Source organism: Fulvia fulva, chromosome 4 (assembly GCF_020509005.1).
Source record: "Fulvia fulva chromosome 4, complete sequence".
Lineage (NCBI taxonomy): Eukaryota > Fungi > Ascomycota > Dothideomycetes > Mycosphaerellales > Mycosphaerellaceae > Fulvia > Fulvia fulva.
Genome location: NC_063015.1, coordinates 4,022,996 through 4,042,716, shown reverse-complemented (window position 1 = coordinate 4,042,716; position 19,721 = coordinate 4,022,996). Strand labels below are relative to the sequence as shown.

The following is a 19,721-nucleotide window of genomic DNA, read 5'->3' as shown; positions in this document are numbered from 1 at the left end:
AAAAGCTGTACAGAAAGCCACCGCAGCAGCGTTGCCCGAAGTGGCACGCCACTGGATTCAGCAAGAGACACCAGGTCTCAGCGAGCAGCATTAAGCAGTCAGAGTTGACGACATGCTCAATCTGCTCCAGAAGCACCGCACGGTCGCTGGCAGCGCCGATGCCGTCCCACAGGATTTGATCGCCCTACGCGACAACTACCGCAGCAAACACATGGACGAAGTGGAAGCATTGCGAGCCAAGGCCAAGGCCGTGGCTAAGAAGGCTGAGGACGAGTTCAATGCCGCAGCTATGAAGGCCCAGGATGCGGCTACCGAGGCCGCAGCTAAGGAGGCTGAGGACGAGAAGGCCAAGGCCAAGGCCAGTGAAGAGCAGGCTGGTACAACCAAGGATACGCGGAAGAATCCGTTCGACGGCATGTCGGCGGAGAACCGCAAAGCACGGGACGACAAGGATTTGCAGGTCCGCAACCTCGCTATGGCAGGTGTTGGCAAACTTGTCCGCCCTGGAAACACCCAGCAGGACATGAATGACACTACCGAGAAGTACGAGATGCTGGCTTCTTCGAAGAAGTGAAATCCTTGCCAACGTCGGATGAGCCTAAGCGGCCTGCACTGGTCACAAGCGGCCCATATATCCGCCGGCCCAGGACCGACGCCAGAGCAGCAGCACCAGCCAAATTCACGCCGAAGCGCCGGGATGATTTGGGCAACGAGGTTGTGCATCGAACAGCAATCGACTGGGTCAAGTTCAAGCAGAGCTTCGAGGCCTGGCTGAAGGAGCCGGGCAACGTGAACGTCCAAGCAGCGATCCGCGAGGTCCTCGAGAGTCTTGGCATCATGGTCGAATGCGGTTCCTGCAGAGCATATGGCCGCAAATGTGATCGTATGATCTGGCCGTTCGGTTGTGGCCACTGCCGCGCCTTGAACCAGGCTCGTGCTTGCACGCTGAAGCTTGACTTCAACAGATTGTGCTCAAAAGGCTCTTCGAAGTGCGATGGGCTACATACTGACGTAGCCATCCTGTTTCTCGGTATCGCCCAGCGCCTCCAGCTCAAAATCGGACCGTATTCCGGTTTCGAAGTACCATACAACCATGGCGCCATCATGGTGGATTATACCATACCGGACATCGTTGCTGAGCACGACAAGCTCATACTCTCGTTTGAGAAGTTCACTCATTGCGTGCAACCTATACCAGATGGCTGCACGCATGGAGCACAGCTCCCCAAGCGTGGCTTAATGCTGAAGTTCCGCCATCAGTTCAGCACAGATGGCAAGGATCAGGAGAAACTGTTCGCGCACACGAATCATTAACTCGCGTTCAATCCCCGGTTTCTTGGGCCCACAGACTACCAGACCCACAAGAGGTCAGTCCGAGAATCACAGCAGGCCAATGCTGATAGCAAGGCCAACAAGAAGGGCGGTGGCCGTTATCTCGAGCCAGAAACCCCGCCGCAATGCTATCGTTGCCGTCAGTTCGGCCATATCATGAAGGATTGCGACTATCCCGAGGCAGGTCTATCGGATCCTGTATCAGTGGATGAAGAAGACGCTGCTTTTGCCGGCACGTCTAATGCTGACGGCATACTTGGTTTGATGCCAATCGCCCCCACTCCCCGACGCGCACAAGGCTCACATCGGCGAACGAGTGAGAAACCCGCGGTCCCAGCAACTGGTAGGCGCTAGCAAGGCATTCGAAATCCCGCCACTGCTCAGGGTAGCAAGTCGGTTGAGACAACGACAGTCTCTCATCAGCATCAGCAGACTCAGCAGCCTCCGCGGCCTCAACAGACTGTGTCTCAGCAGACTCAGCAGTCTCAGCGGTCTCAGCAGTCTCAGCGGTCTCAGCAGACTCAGCCGCCTCAGCCTACTCAACAGACTAAGCAGCCTATGCGGCAGACTCAGCAGCCTGCGCAGGTTCAGCCTCCCGATTTACGAGGCGAGAAGAAAGCGCCTCGTCTCCAACTGTCTGATGACGAGGAAGATTAAGTTTCGTCACGTGCATGTCGGTCTGAGTTTCCCGTCTTCTTCGTACATCTCACTGGTCTCGCGGCTGGTGTCGTACCTGAGCGTATTTCCCTTTGTAAATCTTGCTGGCCTCACGGCTGGTGTTGTACCTGAGCTTCTTCCTCTCTGTGCATCTCGCTGGCCTCACGGCTGGTGTTGTACTGGAGTGTTCACTTGGCGATGCATGCGCCAGCCAGCAATTGCAGAGCAATGACAGCAATGCGTCGGCGTCCAGACAGCCCATGCAACAGCAGCAGAACCAGCAGTCGAACGGCCAGTACCAGATGCCATTCGCCAACCAGCACATTCAGCAGCATCAGCAGCATCAGCAGCATCAGCAGCATCAGCAGCATCAGCAGCATCAGCAGCATCAGCAGCATCAGCAGCATCAGCAGCAACAGCAACCTCAGTGGTACGGTCCACCGATGCCTTTCGGTTCGGGACAGATGCAGCAGCAGGGGTTCAATCCCATGATGCAACACCCAGTCCGCTTCATGAGCGCGGACGAGATCGCGGCGATGCTCAATGTCCCGCACTTCCAGACGCAACGTGGTTCTCGCGGCCAAGGACGCTTTCAAGGACAAGAGCAAAGCTTCCAAGGAAGATCTCGAGAATCCCAAGGATACCGAGGATCCTGGGCACAGCGAGGCGCTCGCGGAGGTCGACGAGGCCGACGGCTGATTCCTCGATATGATCCCGCCGACGATCCGCACAATCAGCCCGGCGAGAACAACGCCAAGAACGTATTGAAGAGGTAGAAGAAAAAGCTGAACCTCCAGATCAAGAATGAAAACGCCTGGAGAGAGGCTTGGAATAGGGAGCAAGAGCTTCTCGAGCAGATCCAAGACCGGGACGAGAAAGTAGATCTCCTTGAGTATGACGTCCAGGACCTGCAACGTCAGGTCGACGAATGGCAACGTAGTGCTGACAAGGTCGGTGATGATGCCGTGCTTGGTGAGCAGGCCATCCGGAGAGACCCAAAGCTTCTTCAGCAATACAAGTTGCTCATGCGAAGCTGTCGGTTGAAGAATAAGATCCCCAAAGCCAACGGACTTACCAAAGCGGTGGAGACCTGAAGCGCAGGAGGCAGGCGTCGAAGCGCAAGAGCAAGAGCAAGAGCAAGAGCAAGAGTAGTAAAGACAACGAGCGCACAGCCTCTGATGCTGAGTTGAGCGACATCGACAACGTGTCAGAAAGTGAACTTGGGCGTCTCGGAATCAATGAGGTGCTGGACGAGATGCTCGCCAACGACGTCAAAAATCTCCCGGTCAGCGAACTTGCGGGCATTCAAGGCCAGGGCAGCAGGCAAGCACCGGCATATGGTGACAGCGATAGTGAGCTCGATGTTGAAGAAAGCGAGCTTGCAGGCATCCAATTCGCCAGTCCAGCAGAATCAGAAGCAGGGAACGACGATCTCAGCGAGCTCGGCGATTTCCCTCAAAGCGCCCTTGGAGAAGCTCCATTGCCTGATGATCAGGCCTATGAACCTGAGACAGAGCTCGGTAAACGGGGCACTTAGTGCTCCAGTGCACTTTGGGCACGATTCGGTTGTGTTGGTCGTGCTGGTCTTTCCGGACTGGTGCGATTGCCTTCAGTTCAGTCGGTGAGTGCTGGTCTTCCCAGACTGGTGCCACGGTGTTTAAAGCTCCGCCGAGGATGTGTGCTGGCCTTCCCAGGCTGGTGCCCGGTGTGTTGACGCTTCATCTAGTGTGTGCTGGTCTTACCAGGCTGGTACTGCTTCGTATACGTGTGCTTGGGTTCCTGGCTGGTGCCCATTTGATGATCAGAAGGGGTGCATTTGTATTTTAGGTGCATTGAGGTGATATATAGTAGCATCAACAGATTCACGTCCACGCAGTCATTGAGCACGTGACCGTAACGCACGGCGGTTTTATTAAGCGTAGCGACCGAGCGCTAGCCACACCGGAGTACGAGCTTGCGAGTACGTAGGTGAGGCGTCAGCGAGGGGGTGAAGCTCTATACCAGCCCTCAACTAGCCTTGGCGCCCGCTCTGATTAGTCAACTTTCAAGTTTTCGGGTCACGTGACCTACCGCACTGTGCCTGTTGGCGAACTCGCAAACATATACTCGTCGCTAACGCCTATGTCGTCGTATAATAAGCACTGTACGTCGGGTAGCGGTAGCGTGGATTGCACGCTACTTTGCAGTCTAGAAGGGTTGGTAGAGAGCTCCACTCCGCTACGCTTACCTTTGGAGGTTCACAACCGCCAACAGCACATTTTTTCCGTCCCTTCCCCAACTTCACATGGACGGGACACCATGCTATAGCCTTCTATGAAATCCAGTCTTGTTTTGACTCAGAGCTCTGTCGCTGGGTTTTCGACCGTTCGGCTGATTGTTGCCGTCCAAAGTGTTTGGATGGAATCCACATGACCGGGGCTCATGTATCTCGAAAGCACACTGAAGGAACACTTGAGGGTCTTGGTGGTTGCACCCAGTCGCGAGCTGCGTCAATGCCTTTCGATGGCGTGCACAGCTTCGCGGTGGTATCGGTGATTCTCAACAACCGTGCCATGCTGGGCAATCCTCCTACTCAGAAACACTGCAAAGAGACTCTTAGGACCGCATTTTGGGGACATCACCTTCGCACTTTGCCGTCGATCTTGGCCAAAATGACTGATGACGGGTGTTTCCAGATTGGCGCTTTTCGCTTGGTGACTTGTGCGAGAGCTGAAACCTGCTTACGGCTATGCTCTTGAAAAGCTTCCGACGGCCTCGCCCAAGCTCAAGCGCATATTGTCGCTGCCACGGGTCTTTGCACAGTAACACCACTGAGTGTAGATAGAGATCCCCATTCCGCACTCACACGACTGCACTGCGTCAAGTCACAGGCTCCACAACTGTAGTATTATCTGGAGCCCTCCCGTATTCTCCGAATATTTTGAGATTGGAAATGCCATGAAATGCTGATTCCAATTGTCTGATCGTGCCAAGGCCTCTTGGCATGTACCGACGCTAACCGTATCGGTGAGCTATTCATTCACTTACATCCTTACCGTCGCCACTCTCGACCTCGGTCCCTGCCAGTTGTACGCCACGCAGACGGGGATTATCAGATATGGTGTAATGGTATGCTGTCCATATCAATTGTCCAATTTGGGACCCCAACCTGGGCTCGTGACTCATGGCGATCTCTCGAAAAAGTCGACACATGAACGAACTGATTGCCACAGGTATCGCTGAACTTCTACAAGCTCAAATCAGAGCTTACTAGAGGAATGTTTGCGAAATACCATGTTATCCAAGATCCCCTACGCAATCAGCATGCTTGCGTGCGGCATGCGGTGGCAAAATAATTTCTCGTATCCTCCTTGACCATCAGGTTCGAGGACCTTCGCAGTGACTAGAAGCCGCGACGCTGCTCGAAGTCTACTCATATGATACATCAAGCGCTGGTAAGCAAACGTGGAAACGCATCACAGGAGTGAATCTCTGGTGGACACCATGTGGCTAAACTTCGGCATGCTGGTGTCTACGTACATATGCGAGCATCTCGAGCTTGTCCTCGTCCTCTGGGTGGCTTAGGGGAGTCCGTGTGGCTCCATGTCACGTGGAGACGAGAGGAGCAATAAGGTTCTGCCACGAGTATTCCTCAGCCTTTGACGAAGCCAATGGAGCGCTAAACCAACAAGATCCAGCTAGGACAGAGCTGGTAATGATAGAACTACTGTGAATGGGAGGTCAGCGCAAAGATCTGCTTGCGCTGAAATCTTGTGTCAGGAACAATTGCTTGGCAGTGAAGCAAGAGACAATTCCACACAATGCTTCAATACGAGCAGGACCCCTACCCAGATCTTATCCTCTGGTTGTGATATTGAAGAAGCCGAGACCGCGGCCTCCTAAGTACTGAGGCCTCCCGGGGCAAAGTTCTGCGCGGTTGGAAAGAGCTCTGGTCTAGGCAGTAATGGACTCGGTCACGATTCTAGCCACCGGCACAAACAGGTAAGTCAGAAGAGCAATGACATCGAACAGTAGTCGGCCATCTGACCGGCTGAAGTGGCTTGGGCTTTGCAGTCTGCTGTCGTCTTATAGACGAGTTCCTACATACAGCATCACCGACCAAGAAGCTTAGCCTCTTGTTCTCCACTCGAGACACTCAGAAGCGGAAGACTACAACGGACAAGCTTAGCAAACATCTGGACAATACGATTGGAACAATACATCGCAATGATAGTGCCACGGCTGCTACAGTAAGATCGCGAGTTGTTCTACGAGGAGTTCTCCTTGATCTCTCGCGGCTCGTATCTGTCAAAGCCCTGGCAGACATGCTTCTTACAGAAGGGAATCCTCTCGATGTTGTGATCTGGAACGCTGGAATGACTGGCTGGTCAGGTCAGAAGTATATGCGTGCTAATTGGACTCAGCAAAGGATGTCGTATACCACACGACCCATCCTCACTCAGCGAAAGTGCCAATCGGGCAACTGGCCAAGCCGCAGCTCCCATCCTCGCCCATAGATAGGAGCCCATCGACCGAGCCAGCACCGGGGCAAGTCTATTTGGCAAATGTGTTTGGTCATTACATGTTGACACACTGGTTGTCGCCGCTCTTCGACTCTCAAACACGCATAAATTGGGTCGGAAGTATCTGCGCTACAGCCGATGCCTTACACCTTGATGATATACAGGGCCTCAAGACGAACCTAGTATACGAAGGCTCCAAGAGGCTCATTGAACTCCTGGTGCTAACGTCCGAGCTTCCTTCCACAGCATCGAGTGTCAAGGACTTTCTGGCTGCCTCAGATTCACGACCGAAGATATATATCACGCATCCCGGTGTCTGCCCGACCTCTATTGCAGCTCTAGGCTGGCCTTTAACGATCATGATGGGCCTCATGCTCTACGCGTCCAGGCTACTAGGGTCACGGTGGCACGTCGTTGGAGCATACAAAGGCGCTGTCAGTATTGTACACTGTGCAATAGCACCATTCGATCAACTTGACGAGAGGGAGCGTGTAGACGGCAAGGGAAAATGGAGGAGCGTAGTGTCGGCTAGAGGTCACGGAGAAGTCTTAAGGGCGGATACCGAAGGCTGGGGATACTGCGGAAAGGTCGATGTCATAAAGGAGGATAGCATGACCAGCACAGTTGGGAAATATCGGTTGCACCAGCCTCTAACGCTAGAGACGCAGAGTCAATTTGGCCGCGATGGAGAGAGAGCTTGGAAAGTGCTCGAGCAGATAAAAAACGAGTGGAATACCCTCCTTAGATCTAACAGCCGATTGTAAAGAGACTGTATCCAATAGCTATAGCGTGATGCGGTGTGCACCACCGAAGTATCGATTTATGATTAGTCTAGCGGCAGTGGCTGCATACAATCACATGCTTCATGAAGTGAATGAAACAAGCAAACGCTAGACGAAAGAACCACGGCTGTAAGTGCTCAGTAATGCTCAGCACGATATCATTCAGTAGTATAATTGTATCGATATACTTGAAACGCGGTCCTGCATGAGTGATGTGCTGTAGTAAGTCGCTTCGCCGTCAAGGTGATCAGTCAAGCAAAATAACATGAAGCAAAAGAACAGCCACACATGACTTGTAACGAGAGCGAACCAGCGAACCGCAGTAGCACGAGAATGTTTCAGCAGCCTTCACATCCGCTTCCTTCTTCAGACATGGCAACCACTTGCGCCATACCGATGAGCCACCAAGCCATGTACACTGTCCGAGATCAGCACAATCTTGAGTTGTTATCTAGGCAAAGCCGGCAGGCCTAGCATGTGATCAAGCCTGGACAGAGTTGGGAAGTCGTACAGGATCAATCTTCTGGTGCAGGATAAAGAACTCTACCTTAGACTTACAATGCCATGCGCTTCCACAATGGAGCTGCTGACATACACTGCTGTACAGCTGGACTGACAACTATGTCCTGCGCTATAGGCTTGGACCAAGCCATCATTGCTTGACCTTCCACTCGACGTACCGCTCCTGACCGGTATGAGACGACGAAAGAAGCAGATCGAATTCTTCCTTGGCACCCTTCTGTCCTGGCTTCAGCTTCAGCTTCATCGGCCACTTCTCGATGATCGTGTTCTCCTTCTTCACTTCCAGGCGGCCAGACTGCTCCACTTCCTTGAAGTTGGTCCACTTCATGTACCTGTCTACTGTCAGTAACGTGATATGGGTATAACCAATCTAGGCACTCACTGCTCGAAGTCCTGGTCGACATTCTTGACGAGCTCCTGCGCCATCATCATCTTGATCACCGGGGGTCCGCAGGGGCTGTGCAAGTCCATGGGGCCAAAGGTCATGTACTTCGCGATGCGACGGGTCTGCAGTGTCATGAGAGCTCGAGCTTCATGATCGGAGCGCTGTGCGTTGATCTCGTGGGTGGCGTTCATGAAGAGCGTGATGAGGGTGGCATGAGGGTTCTTCTTGGGGTGTTGAAGCATCGGACCGAACTTTTCGACGGTGCGCTTGATACCGAGGTAGCCACCGTCCGAGATGTTGGAGACCTTTGAGTCGTTAGTAGAGTCGCTATAAGGGTACGAGGAGCGCTGTACCTCAATGCGTGCGTATGAATTGCCGCCTGATGCGTCCGAGAGCTCGATAGCGTTGACGTTGGTAAGGCGGAAGTCGAAGACCTGAGTTGCAAGCTTCTGGCGGAAGGCGTACAGCTTCTGTGAAATCAGCACGAAGAGCTTCCCGTAGAAATCGTTCTTGGCAGGGCCTGCAGAGGTGTTGATGATGTCTTCGAGGTCCCAGCCAGCGGTGGGCTCGGCATCGTCCTTCATGGGCCATGACGTGGACTGGCAGAAAGTCCTGTCAAATGTCAGTCATGATTACCAGGACACTGCTTCAAGTGGTAAGCACTTACGGGTTGGGGACGCTGTACCGATCCCTCGATTTTCCGAAAGGCAACAAGATACCATCTTCTCGGAACTTGGCGAAGCATAGACGGTGTGATGGCTGCAGCATGACCATGTGTCGCTCTCTGTAGTCGAGTCGACTAGGTGCTGAAACGACGGCATCCCGAGCTTGTTTAGCTAAGGCTGGGGTCAAGCCCGGTGGTATGTCGAAGAAAAGAAGTAGAGCATCCCATTGCTGCTTGGTAAGCTCGACTCGGATGGTGTGGGAACCGAGTGTCCATGTCTTTCCGAGGAGGCTTCCAGCTGGCTTTGAAGCAACCTTCTGGGTCACGTCCTCAATAAATGGTCGAATTCGAAGTGTGAGTATGTCCAGATGCGCTTGGCGAAGGGCAGCGGAATACCAGATGTGGAGCATGCAGTCGACGGCTGTTCCGTCATCCTCAACGATGAGGGCGATGAGCAGAATGATGATGTTGCGCGCCACAACATCGAAGTCGAGGTCGTTGCTGGTGACGTGGATGGATCGCTTGTAAGTCGATGGTAAAGATGAGATGGACGTGATGATGTTGCGCACATCGCCAGACGCTGCTCAATTGTCAGTGACATGCGAGGAACGTGGAATGCAAGGACTTGCCTGCAAACAAGAGCTGAAGCTTGCCCTGATACATCGCGGCCTCATTTCGCTCGAGCTTCACCACATCGTACGCTGGGACATTGCCCCAGAAGTACTTCTTACCGCCAAATGCTACAAGACCATCTGAATTGCCAGTGAAGGCCGGAGATCGGTTCTGAACAACCCAAGATAGCTGCCAGTCATCTTTGGAAAGTGGACAGCGGCAGTCCGACTTGTGGATAGCCCAGTGGGCCTTTTGGCATTCTGTGCCGCAGTACTACAGGTCGATGTCAGTATCCAGCGGATGGCGGATAGTTGGTGTTGGTCTTACAGTGACGAGTAGACAACCCTTGCAAGCCAAATTTGCTGGTGATTGACACGTTGCACAGACAGGAACCTGTGTTGTCTCCTTTCCGAGACTGAGTGCTGAGAGCTCTTCGTCAATGGCCATTCTGATGACGGGGCGTTTGTGCGGGAAGTTGGTGCGCGAATCTGAAAAGTTTGGCGTTGGGAATCATTTGAGTCAGATGCAGTGTTTGCTCCCGTTCGGGTCGGGAAGCCTGCGGAAGTGGGTGGTACGTGCATAATCGTGTCCCGCTCTAGCATGTGAAAGAGGCTTCTAGCAGTTGTTGCACATAGAGTGGAGTGGCTTGAAACCCGACTGCGAAGATGTCTGTCCTTCAGCGCATCGAGCTCATCTCACGTGCTTGGACTGTCGGTATCACTGGAGACCTCAATAGACGTAGCGGTCAAACAGCCTGCCATGATGCAACGCATTGTTGCTGTACGACGCTGCGCAATGGCTGTCGTAGTTGTTGGGAGCGGGCAAGGTTGATATCCTCCATCGAATGACCAACGGATCGTGATTTCAGCTCATGTCATAGAGATGCTCGTGGACGATGTTCCGTGTAGTGCACTGAGGATCGCGTTGTTGGTATTGCCATCTCTGCGGTGCTGTTGGTCCACGCGGCACGTGACAACTCGGTAGTATGGACGAGCCTGTGCATACCAATCTTCCGCCGGTCGTGTGTTTGCTCCTAGCTCAGTCGATTGAGGGGCATACATCTTGAAGTGGGAGGTATAGTAAAGAAGCATACTAATCAAACGTCGAAAGGAGAATGCCAGGGTCCACTTTTGTGAAAGCCTCAGGCACGATGCTTCTCCACCAAAGTGCGCAATATCCTCGTCAAGTACACTGTCACAGCGACGAGGTTCATGAACGTGATCGTATGGGCAACCAACAGAACTGCGACCTCTTCTGCGACCTCCTGTCTCCATCTTCGAGGTCACGTGGCCAAGAAATGCAGGCGCTTCGAGCAGCCAATGAGTGCAACATGTCCATGTCCCAGGATCCACGTCGCTCTGCAGACAACCTGTAAGCGCGCATGCTCGAGAGTCGAGAGGTCGCTACGCCGTCACTTTTGGGCCTCGACGCGCGAGCTTGTGTAAGATACCTGCTGGTATAGCGTAGGTAGGTAGTATCGCAGCCGTCAACATCTTGCACGGCGCCTCCAGCCTCGGAAACACGATCGCAGCGATCGACAGCACATGCAAGGCAGGGAAGCAGCCCTGGAGGTCAGAGACTCAGAGCAGGGAAGGCGCAGTTATACAGCACATCGTGCGCGTGGCCGCAGTCACCCCCGCCGACAACGTTGACCGCGTCGCAGCAGCGGCGACGACATCATGGCTTCGCACAGCAGGGAGGAGCTGTTCCTGCAACCAGACGCTGCGCCTGCCGAACGTGAGACACCGCAGCCTCTCCGCATGAACAAGCAGGCCTCGCCAGAACCCCCTCAGCAATGGGCACAGTATCGAGTACCGCCGAGCTCCTATGGTGCACCCACATCACCGCCGCCGAGTGGACCCCTCCCATACCCAGACGAGCGTTCGCGACGCCAGCCAATGCCAAGCGCTGCACCGCTAGCCAAGCCACCGAGTAGAACGGGCACACCGCAAGAGCTAGCAGAGGAGGGGAGAGGCAGTGGTCCTCCGTCACAGCGAGCTGGCAGCATGTCTTCGGACGGGAGTGGGACGACTGGGCGACCCCGCTTTGCGCCAGGCGATCCAAATCGACCAACGGCAGGAGGATATGGAGGCTCGCCCGTGTCTTCGTCGAGATTGGCTGAGAGGAGAGGCACTCCAGCTATGAACATTCTGCCACCAGATTCACCAGGAGGACCGGAGCCGCCGCACAAGAGCGACGACGATGATGGCCTCTTCCAGGTCAAGCCACAGCGAAAGGCCAGTGCGCCGTCGACTGAAGACTACCAAAAGCAATTCTACCCGCCTCCCCTTGGTGCAGCGCCTCCAGCAGCTAGCTCAAGTGCGGCAGTGGCAGCAGCGCAGAACAGAATGCACATCCCAGATCCAGCAGGCGTCAACAGACTCAGCAGTACAGCTTCCAACGCAACGACAAGAGCTTCAAGAGGCTCTCCTCCACCACCTGAGACCCCGGTCGATGCACCAGGCTCTGGATTGAGTGGGATCGAGGCACGGTACGCAGCGTCGGGCATACCTGGCACGAACACGTTGAACGAGATGCAGGCGCAGAGCGCGGCAGCTGCAGCTAGGAGAGCGCACTATGCAGCGCCTCGGCCTCGCCAGGGGACGTTGAATGCGCCAGCGCAATCACAACAGCAATCTGGAAGATGGAGTCCGACTGAACGTGATCCAGCACCACATGGGCCGCCGATTGCTTTCCAGGGAGTGGAAGAAGTCGCGTCAAGGGGGGACGCAGTACCCACACAACAGCAGCCCAGAAACCGACAGCCTAGCTACCCAAGACCTCCTCAGCCATCTTCAAGTCCCTCAAATCTGGAAGGCGGGATGAACAGCATGAATCTTAATGAAGAGCCACCCCCAGCTTATTCTCCGCCTACAGCTGGCACTGTGCATTCACCATATCCCAACGAAAAGGGCAAATATCCCAGTCCCGCGGGTGCTACAGTCGCTGGAGCTGCAGCAAGCGACTCAGGAAGGCGACCTACTGACCCCAACGTTCGAGGACATCCAGCTTTTGCCAATGATCCACGAAGCCAATCTCACTCTCCACCATCACCTCAGCCAGGAGCTTCGCAGCAAAACGGTGCCTCCTCAGCATCTTCAGGACTGGCCAACATCAATATAGCAGCCGCAAACCAATCTACGTCGCCACAACCTGGAGCTTCGAATCAAGGTCCAGTCAGCCCGCCTCCCCTGCCAGAAGGCTGGATAGCGCATCTGGACAACAACTCTGGCCAGTACTACTACATTCATCTTCCGACACAATCAACGCAGTGGGAATTCCCAAAGGGACCGACTCCACTCAACCTCCAGGAGCCCACAAGTCCGGGAGCCGGCATAGCAAGTCCTGTTGGGTCGGTCTTCAAGCAGCCACTAGCATCGCCGGGATTTCCTGTTCACCAGACAGCCACCTATGATCGTCAAAGTATGCTTTCGATGAACTCGCTAGCAAGCCCGACCACGGCAGGCTTCACAGGGCCACCTCCCAGTGCAGGCGTGGACATGTATAAGATTCAGCCCTCAAATGCAGTGTACTTTGGTCCATATCTCCGATACACGAATATGGATCTCGAGCGAGGTCTCTGGCTTGGCAGCATACTAGTAATCTGCGACACTGGAACTCAGCCTCCTACCATCCACATACACCAAACGACAGATCTGAGCCCGAATCCGCGACAGCTCAAAGCGCACCCCATTCATTCGCACCAGAGATGGATCTTCTATCGATATGATGTAGACTTGCGAATGGACGAGAATGGACCTTCGAAATGGACATATGCCATCACATCACATCTTGGATGCACAAGATACGAGTTCTTGGTTGCTGGAAGACAAGAAGCTAGCTGGCGCTTCATCGCACATTCTGGCAATGACTTCGCCCTCAACGTGTCGGCTAACGAGCGATCGAAACTAGGAGGAGCGCCATTGATGTGGAAAGACGTGCTTCTGAAGCATCAAGAATGTGGTGGATTCCACGCACAGGTCGGACTTGGAGGGCAGATCTACGCCGATCGATTGTGGAAAGACATCCCTGCGCTGAAGCAGTGGACACAGATCAGTGGCAAGGAGAATCGAAAGACTGCCCAATGGACCGCCAAGATGGAGGAAGATGTGACACACGCCTACTTCCACTACTACACATCGCATTTCGACCAGCCAGCGATCAAGGAAGCTTTCGCACAGATACCTCACGTCAGCTGTTTGGATGATCACGACATCTTTGACGGCTATGGCTCCTACCCAGAACATATGCAAGAGAGCCACGTCTTCAAGAACCTTGGCCGGATTGGTATTGAAATGTACCTGCTCTTCCAACACCACACCACACATGAGATTCTGCGGAATGTAAACAACGACATCGATCTCTTCACCATCACAGGCAAGGGTTGGCACTTCTTGAAGTACTTCGGCCCCAGTGTGGTCATTGTTGGACCTGATACTCGCAGCGAACGCGGAGAACGAACAGTCATGGCCGGACCTACTTACCAAGGACTCTTTCCCAAGGTGGCGACGCTACCGCCAAGCGTCCAGCACTGCATCTGGCTACTACCAGTACCAATCATCTACCCCCGATTAGAAGCAGTCGAGCAAGTCGCAAGCACCGTGGCCACAGGTAAGAAGGTCGTCACAGGTGGCTTCAACATGCTCGGCAAAGTGACAGGCGGAGTCGCCGGTATCGTCGGCGCTAAGGGAGCCGTCAACTCAGGCTTCGACGGCATTAAGAAGGCCGTTGGCAAGTCAGGTCTGATGCAAGGCGTGCTGTCACCATTTGGTGACATCGCTGGCATGGACGAGCTCCGAGATCTCTGGACACACGAATCAAAAGACCTCGAAAGGACGTACATGATCCGAACTCTTCAAGGCATATCGCACAACAAGTCCATGCGCATGACATTCCTGTCAGGATCCGTCAACGCTTGTGGTGCGGGTCTGGTGCATGATCCCAGCCATCCGCAGGATCACAAGACGATGTATCAGTTGATCACTGCATCGATTGTTAATGGTATGTTCATCATCCATCATGACTGACAACATAACCCCAGACCTCCTACTGACCACGATAACAGCACCCACCCCCTCCTACGTCCTCCGCCTCCTCCACAACAACAAACAACTCTACATCCCCGCCAACGGCCACCGGTCCCAAATCGGCGTGGCCTCGGATACGAAAGAAGACATGATGGAAATCTTCGCAGCTGACGTCGACGGTCGACCCCGTGAACATCGTCGCCTTATGGGCCGACGGAACTACCTCGCATGCGTAGCATACGACCCTGAAGTCGTCCAGGGGGCCTTCAGTGCCCAAAATGGTCAGAATGGCGGAATGGGGGGCAATAGTCCCAAAGGGGCGGGGAGATTAAGCTTGGCGGCGGATTTCATGGTACAGAATGAGGGCGCGTTTGGACAGCCGATGAAGTATGGGCCGGTTATTATTCCCAGTCTGGAGTATGGGAGGTAGGATCACCGTGCTTGGAAGGGGGATAGGAGAGTGGGTCGGGCATAACGACAGATTCTTGCATAGCGGAATGAATATGAGATGAATGAGGTGTGACAGCATCAGCGCGTCGTGTCATACTTGTTGCTGAGGTGGGGGTTGGAGAAGCCGGTGAGTCGGTTGTTGGCGTGGTCATATCGACGGAACGGAGGCACAGCGCGTGTGCGCTTCTAATTTCCAGCTCATATCTGTGTTTGCTGGCCCGCCAACAGAGCTACCGCCTACGTCGCCGGCATGGTCGTACCCTCGATGATGAGAGTATGCCAACTCAGCGCCCCGAGCAGTGGCAGCATGATCCAGCTCCCAGCGAGCATAAAACTTCCCCCTGCTCCTGGGTGGAACTGTCTTGTCTTTCCTAATATTCAAACGCGACTTTGGTATCCAGCTCAGCCTTCTGGACTTCAGGATACCTTGATCTTACTCAAGGCACGTATACTGCTTCTAAATCTTACTCAAGGCGCGTGTATCACTTCAATATCTCCATGCCTTCCAGGCTCTTGCTGACTGCGCCAGAACCTTGGACATACATCATCAGTGACGATGGTGCACCTTCGCGCTGTTGTGGCGCTTCAGGCATTGGCCGCGCTTGGCTATGCCACTCCGGTCTACCGTCAGGACCACGGTGGCGCAATGCTACCGCCCTGGATGTCTCTTCTTCTGGACTGGATTCCGACATCGCTGGCGGGCTCGAGCGTCGCGCGGACCCGCCTGCTGATGATGCGCTCATCCGCCGCTACGAGGTCAAAGGCCGTACCTTGTACACGGATCTCATGCTTGCTAATATTGCACAGCATGACCAGCTGGTCACTGCTGGCCATGGCGGTGCCCCAGATCCCTACGGTGCCCAGTGGCAGCGCGGATTCGATGACAACACCCCCAATAATTGGGCGGCTGCGCAAGCGATCGGCAAGTCAGTTGCAAAGGACTGGTCAATCCGCGATGTAATGCCCTCTGTCAACGCACTGGACGGTATTGCCGACGACATCCACTGCCTCTTGGTTGGGGATGTTGAACGAGACTCAAGATGCGGCAAGTCGACAGTGCCATGTGGCCCGCCGGCCTCAACTACCGCGTCGAGCTGCGCCAAGACAAGAAGTATTTCCCGACCGTTGGCCCAAAGGTCCAAAGCCCTGTGAGTAACGTTTCCCGATGGTAATACCCTTTACTGACGCGGTTTCAGCCTACCGGTGCCCTCTACGACGCCGTCCTGAACGTCGTCGACGGCGTGATCGTCACCGAAAAGAGCGTCAGCACCGCAGGCGCGACTGGAGGTGACGAACAAGCTGCGCCTCTCGCCAATTCATGGTCTGACATGATGTGGTGGGCATGGCAAGACTTGAGAAAGCCGACCCACAAGAGGAAAATCTGGAATAACGACCACCGGAGAGGCAAGGGACTATTTGAAGTGAATGACCAGTACTCCTGGGCCACTGGGGCATTCATCGGCGGACAGGAGAAATTCCTCAATTATATCATGGTCGATACTATCGAGACGCCGGATACGAAGCGCATCGTTGAGAGATGCCGCAAGGTGTATCCCAACCATGAGGCGCCCATGTTCGCTATTGGTCATTGGCGCTATTATGCCCTTCTGGCAACTCCCGAGGTGCAGGATATCGTGCAGTTCCTCTGCCAGCACAAGAGGCCGGACACACTGGGACACAAAATCCTTCACATTGTGACGATCACTGTCAACACCGCCACCAACGGGCCCGGTCTTTTGTGGACAGTCGGCGACATGAGCCTTGATGTCTTGACGGGTATTGTGCAGGAGGAAACGAGTTGGCTGCCGAAGAAATTGCAGAATATGCACTTGCACACCGTCTGGGCACAGCAGGCTCCGGCACAGCAGGCTCCAGCTGTCGGAGCCGCAGGTCCCAGCGGTACGCCGGGCACATAGGCGGCAGGATCGAGCGATAGTCCGCCAGACTGGAGTGACATGATGGACTGGCAGAGTGATTCGCCTCCGGCGGACTACAGCTATCCTGTTGGACCTGCTGGAGCCCAAGATAATCCTTAGTGTCTCATGGGAGGGCTTTTCATGCTCGCGGAGTTGAGGAAGATTCTGGTGCTGATGCTTCTTGGTCTTGGCTTTCAGTTTGGATTCTTCTTGAAGCTGTGAAGGGCAAGTAATGGGGCGGTGGTCTGAATTTGCATTCTGTTTTGGATTTCCAGCACTCTGGTACTCGTGGGGGGGGGGGGGGGGGGCAGGGTTTGTCAAGATGTGTACGGGCTAGGGTACTAATGGGATCATCTGGTTGCTCTTGTTCATGAGTTGGTATGTATTGCGTGCCGCGTTCCACAACTTCCGTCCCTCTATTGCAATTCCGGGGCATGTTTTTCCTCGAAAAGCTACTCACCCGCTAGTGGTACCTCGAAGCACTCCATTCAGCAACAAGCTCGCCCCATTAGACGCCCATCACTGGTAGTATACAATGTCACAGCCGAGCCAAACAAGCACCGTGCGACTGTCGTTGTCGGCTATAAGACTCTCACCCACTAGTCGTATTTCCAAGCAGTCCACTCAGCATCAAGCTCCTCTTTGGGAGCACAAACGTCCCTCACTGTACACAAGGTCACAGCCAAGCCAAATAACCGTGGTGTGACCATGGTGTGACGTACTCAGCTAGCGGTACAACATCACCACCCAACCCAGACTCAGCACCAGCACCCCAACGACCCCAAGCCCCAATCTATGAATGTTCCCCCAAGCCCTCGTCCCCGTTTACCTCGCCTTCTCGGCCCTCGCCTGCAACTCCTCCGGCTCATTGCCCCTGGGGAATGGCTGCAGTGGCACATCCTTCCCAAGAAACTTATACAGAGGCTCCAACCCATGTTCAACCCTCCACTCCAACATCCTCTCCTCTTGCCCGACCAAAGCCCCTCTGATCATGTCATAATGCTCTGCATTAATACGTTTGCCAATTCGCAGCATCGAGCTTTGGGAGTACCCTTTTCTCGTACATCAGGAAGACTTGCTTAAACCAGTAGAGCGACGTGGAGAAAGAGGGGAAGTAGGGATATGACGCGCTACGGAAGTAGACACCAAAGGTAGCAGATATGGAACAGGCACAAGTCTGATCCGTCACAGCCTCACAATGTCCCAGCAAAGCATCGAAATTTTCCAGACGAATCTCTCTGCCATCTATCGCGGCACCAGGACCCCATTTCCTTCGACCCAAGAGCGTCCAGGCCTTTTGGACTGAGGGTAAGGCATTGGCGACTTCGAGGCCGTGGTAGATGTTCTCGTAGCCGAGGATTGAGAGGGCGCGGCAGAGGGAGTATGTGAAGTGAGCTTTGAAGCTGTAGTATAGAGTTAAAGTTGACCCTTCAGCGTGGAGACGTTGTGCATGCCGACCAAACAAGACCCCACGAGCGAGGTTCGGCGACGTGACCGCACCTTCCATCATCATCCTCGTCATGGCCATCACCTCATCGAGCTTCTCACTGCCCACTTGGCTTAATCGGCCTCGGCCTCTCCACCCAATCAATCTCACCCTGCCACTTCGTCAAGAACACATCTTCCGGTCCCTGCGCCGCGACTGGTTTCTGACTGTCATCGAAAAGCGTACCGCTGAGGAACGTGTGTGGAAACCCAGCATCGAAAGGCTAAGCAGCCTCGATCTCCTCCGCTTCCTTCTCCGTCAACGCCACCTTGAGTGCGGCAACATTGCCCTGAATGTGCTCCAGTTTCCTCCCGCCGACAATCGGGAACATGTACGGCGTCTTCTGCAGAACGTATGCTAGAGCGATGTCCGCGATGGGTCTTTTCTTCGCCTTTGCTAGCTTTTCGAGCACTTTCGAGACTTCAGCGTACGGGACTGCTTTGGCGCTGAATTTTCTACCCTCGTTGTCTTTCTCGCGCTGCTTGCGGCCCTCCTCGGTTTGAAAGGAGCCTTGACCGAGAGTGCCGTAGGGGGCTAGTGCCATGCCTTCGTCTCGGCACATAGGGATGATGTCGCGCTCGAAGTCGCGCATGGCGGCGTTCCACATGCCTTGGTAGATGACAAATTGGCGAAGTCCGTGGTCGCGGGCGTATTGGTTCGCTTTGGATACGACCCAGGCTGGGGTGTCCGACACGCCCAGGTAGAGGACTTGGCCAGAGACGACGAGGTCATTTAAACTGTGCATGAGTTCTGGGATTGAGGTTGAGTAGTCCCACCAGTGGATGTAGAGAATGTCGATGTAGCTTGTCTGAAGCTTTCTCAAAGAAGCTGCGACCGAGACTTTCATACTCTTCGTCGAATTGCCGCCATAGTTGGCCTGGATCTTGTCTTTCTCGTGGTTCATGTAGCCGGTGGAGTACTTCGTTGCACGCACGATCTCGTTCCTGTTGTCTCTCGATTTCATCCATTCGCCGACCCATTGCTCGGACTCTCCCGCTTGGTACCCATTTGCCGTATCAAGGAAGTTGCCACCTTGCGAATAAAAGTAGTCCATGATGGAGAATGCGGTCTCTTTGCTGCATTCGCCATAGCGAGCTTTGTGGGCTTCGCCAAAGTTCATGGCTCCCAGGCACAGCGGGGAGACACGCACTGATGCTGTCGGGGCGAGTTGTCGGTAGTGCATCTTTGTGTCTGAGGATGAGGTCTGGTCAGAGTCCATCCCTTGCCTGAGGGATGCCATTGTACTGAGATTGTTGATGAGGCTTAGATATTGTGAGTTGATGGTAGCAGAGAATGAAGGACACTAGGAGCGAAGATATATATCAGCAGCGTCTGTCGATGTCATGCTAAAGTCCGACGGAATTAGCTGGACTTTAGCCTTCGATA

The 19,721-nt window shown here is 54.3% G+C and overlaps 9 protein-coding genes across 9 annotated transcripts; 6 read left to right on the top strand and 3 right to left on the bottom strand.

Moving 5' to 3' along the window:
* Positions 1-112: 112 nt before the first annotated feature.
* Positions 113-1,314, top strand: CLAFUR5_04849 (uncharacterized protein; the record flags this gene model as incomplete). Its single annotated transcript, XM_047903997.1, has 2 exons — positions 113-570; positions 624-1,314. 2 exons carry the CDS (start codon positions 113-115, stop codon positions 1,312-1,314), a joined length of 1,149 nt encoding a protein of 382 aa, XP_047761368.1.
* Positions 1,315-1,488: 174 nt separating this feature from the next.
* CLAFUR5_04848 (uncharacterized protein) lies at positions 1,489-1,989 on the top strand (the record flags this gene model as incomplete). Its single annotated transcript, XM_047903996.1, has 2 exons — positions 1,489-1,675; positions 1,745-1,989. The coding sequence occupies 2 exons, from the start codon at positions 1,489-1,491 to the stop codon at positions 1,987-1,989; spliced, it is 432 nt and encodes a 143-aa protein (XP_047761367.1).
* Positions 1,990-2,249: 260 nt separating this feature from the next.
* Positions 2,250-3,526, top strand: CLAFUR5_04847 (uncharacterized protein; the record flags this gene model as incomplete). The annotated part of the gene is made up of 3 exons (XM_047903995.1): positions 2,250-2,750; positions 2,787-3,007; positions 3,070-3,526. 3 exons carry the CDS (start codon positions 2,250-2,252, stop codon positions 3,524-3,526), a joined length of 1,179 nt encoding a protein of 392 aa, XP_047761364.1.
* Positions 3,527-5,932: 2,406 nt separating this feature from the next.
* CLAFUR5_04846 (3-keto-steroid reductase) lies at positions 5,933-7,255 on the top strand (the record flags this gene model as incomplete). Its single annotated transcript, XM_047903994.1, has 3 exons — positions 5,933-5,970; positions 6,026-6,360; positions 6,393-7,255. 3 exons carry the CDS (start codon positions 5,933-5,935, stop codon positions 7,253-7,255), a joined length of 1,236 nt encoding a protein of 411 aa, XP_047761363.1.
* Positions 7,256-7,925: 670 nt separating this feature from the next.
* Positions 7,926-9,903, bottom strand: CLAFUR5_04845 (uncharacterized protein; the record flags this gene model as incomplete). The annotated part of the gene is made up of 5 exons (XM_047903993.1): positions 7,926-8,127; positions 8,178-8,792; positions 8,848-9,424; positions 9,474-9,729; positions 9,784-9,903. The coding sequence occupies 5 exons, from the start codon at positions 9,901-9,903 to the stop codon at positions 7,926-7,928; spliced, it is 1,770 nt and encodes a 589-aa protein (XP_047761366.1).
* Positions 9,904-11,135: 1,232 nt separating this feature from the next.
* CLAFUR5_04844 (uncharacterized protein) lies at positions 11,136-16,849 on the top strand (the record flags this gene model as incomplete). Its single annotated transcript, XM_047903992.1, has 5 exons — positions 11,136-14,457; positions 14,651-14,900; positions 15,443-15,918; positions 15,984-16,081; positions 16,130-16,849. The coding sequence occupies 5 exons, from the start codon at positions 11,136-11,138 to the stop codon at positions 16,847-16,849; spliced, it is 4,866 nt and encodes a 1,621-aa protein (XP_047761365.1).
* A 799-nt stretch (positions 16,850-17,648) lies between these two features.
* Positions 17,649-17,849, top strand: CLAFUR5_20091 (uncharacterized protein; the record flags this gene model as incomplete). Its single annotated transcript, XM_059462933.1, has 1 exon — positions 17,649-17,849. The coding sequence occupies one exon, from the start codon at positions 17,649-17,651 to the stop codon at positions 17,847-17,849; it is 201 nt and encodes a 66-aa protein (XP_059318978.1).
* Positions 17,850-17,858: 9 nt separating this feature from the next.
* CLAFUR5_04843 (uncharacterized protein) lies at positions 17,859-18,371 on the bottom strand (the record flags this gene model as incomplete). The annotated part of the gene is made up of 1 exon (XM_047903991.1): positions 17,859-18,371. The coding sequence occupies one exon, from the start codon at positions 18,369-18,371 to the stop codon at positions 17,859-17,861; it is 513 nt and encodes a 170-aa protein (XP_047761360.1).
* A 22-nt stretch (positions 18,372-18,393) lies between these two features.
* Positions 18,394-19,554, bottom strand: CLAFUR5_04842 (Norsolorinic acid reductase B; the record flags this gene model as incomplete). The annotated part of the gene is made up of 2 exons (XM_047903990.1): positions 18,394-18,558; positions 18,604-19,554. The coding sequence occupies 2 exons, from the start codon at positions 19,552-19,554 to the stop codon at positions 18,394-18,396; spliced, it is 1,116 nt and encodes a 371-aa protein (XP_047761359.1).
* Between the last annotated feature and the right edge of the window lie 167 nt (positions 19,555-19,721).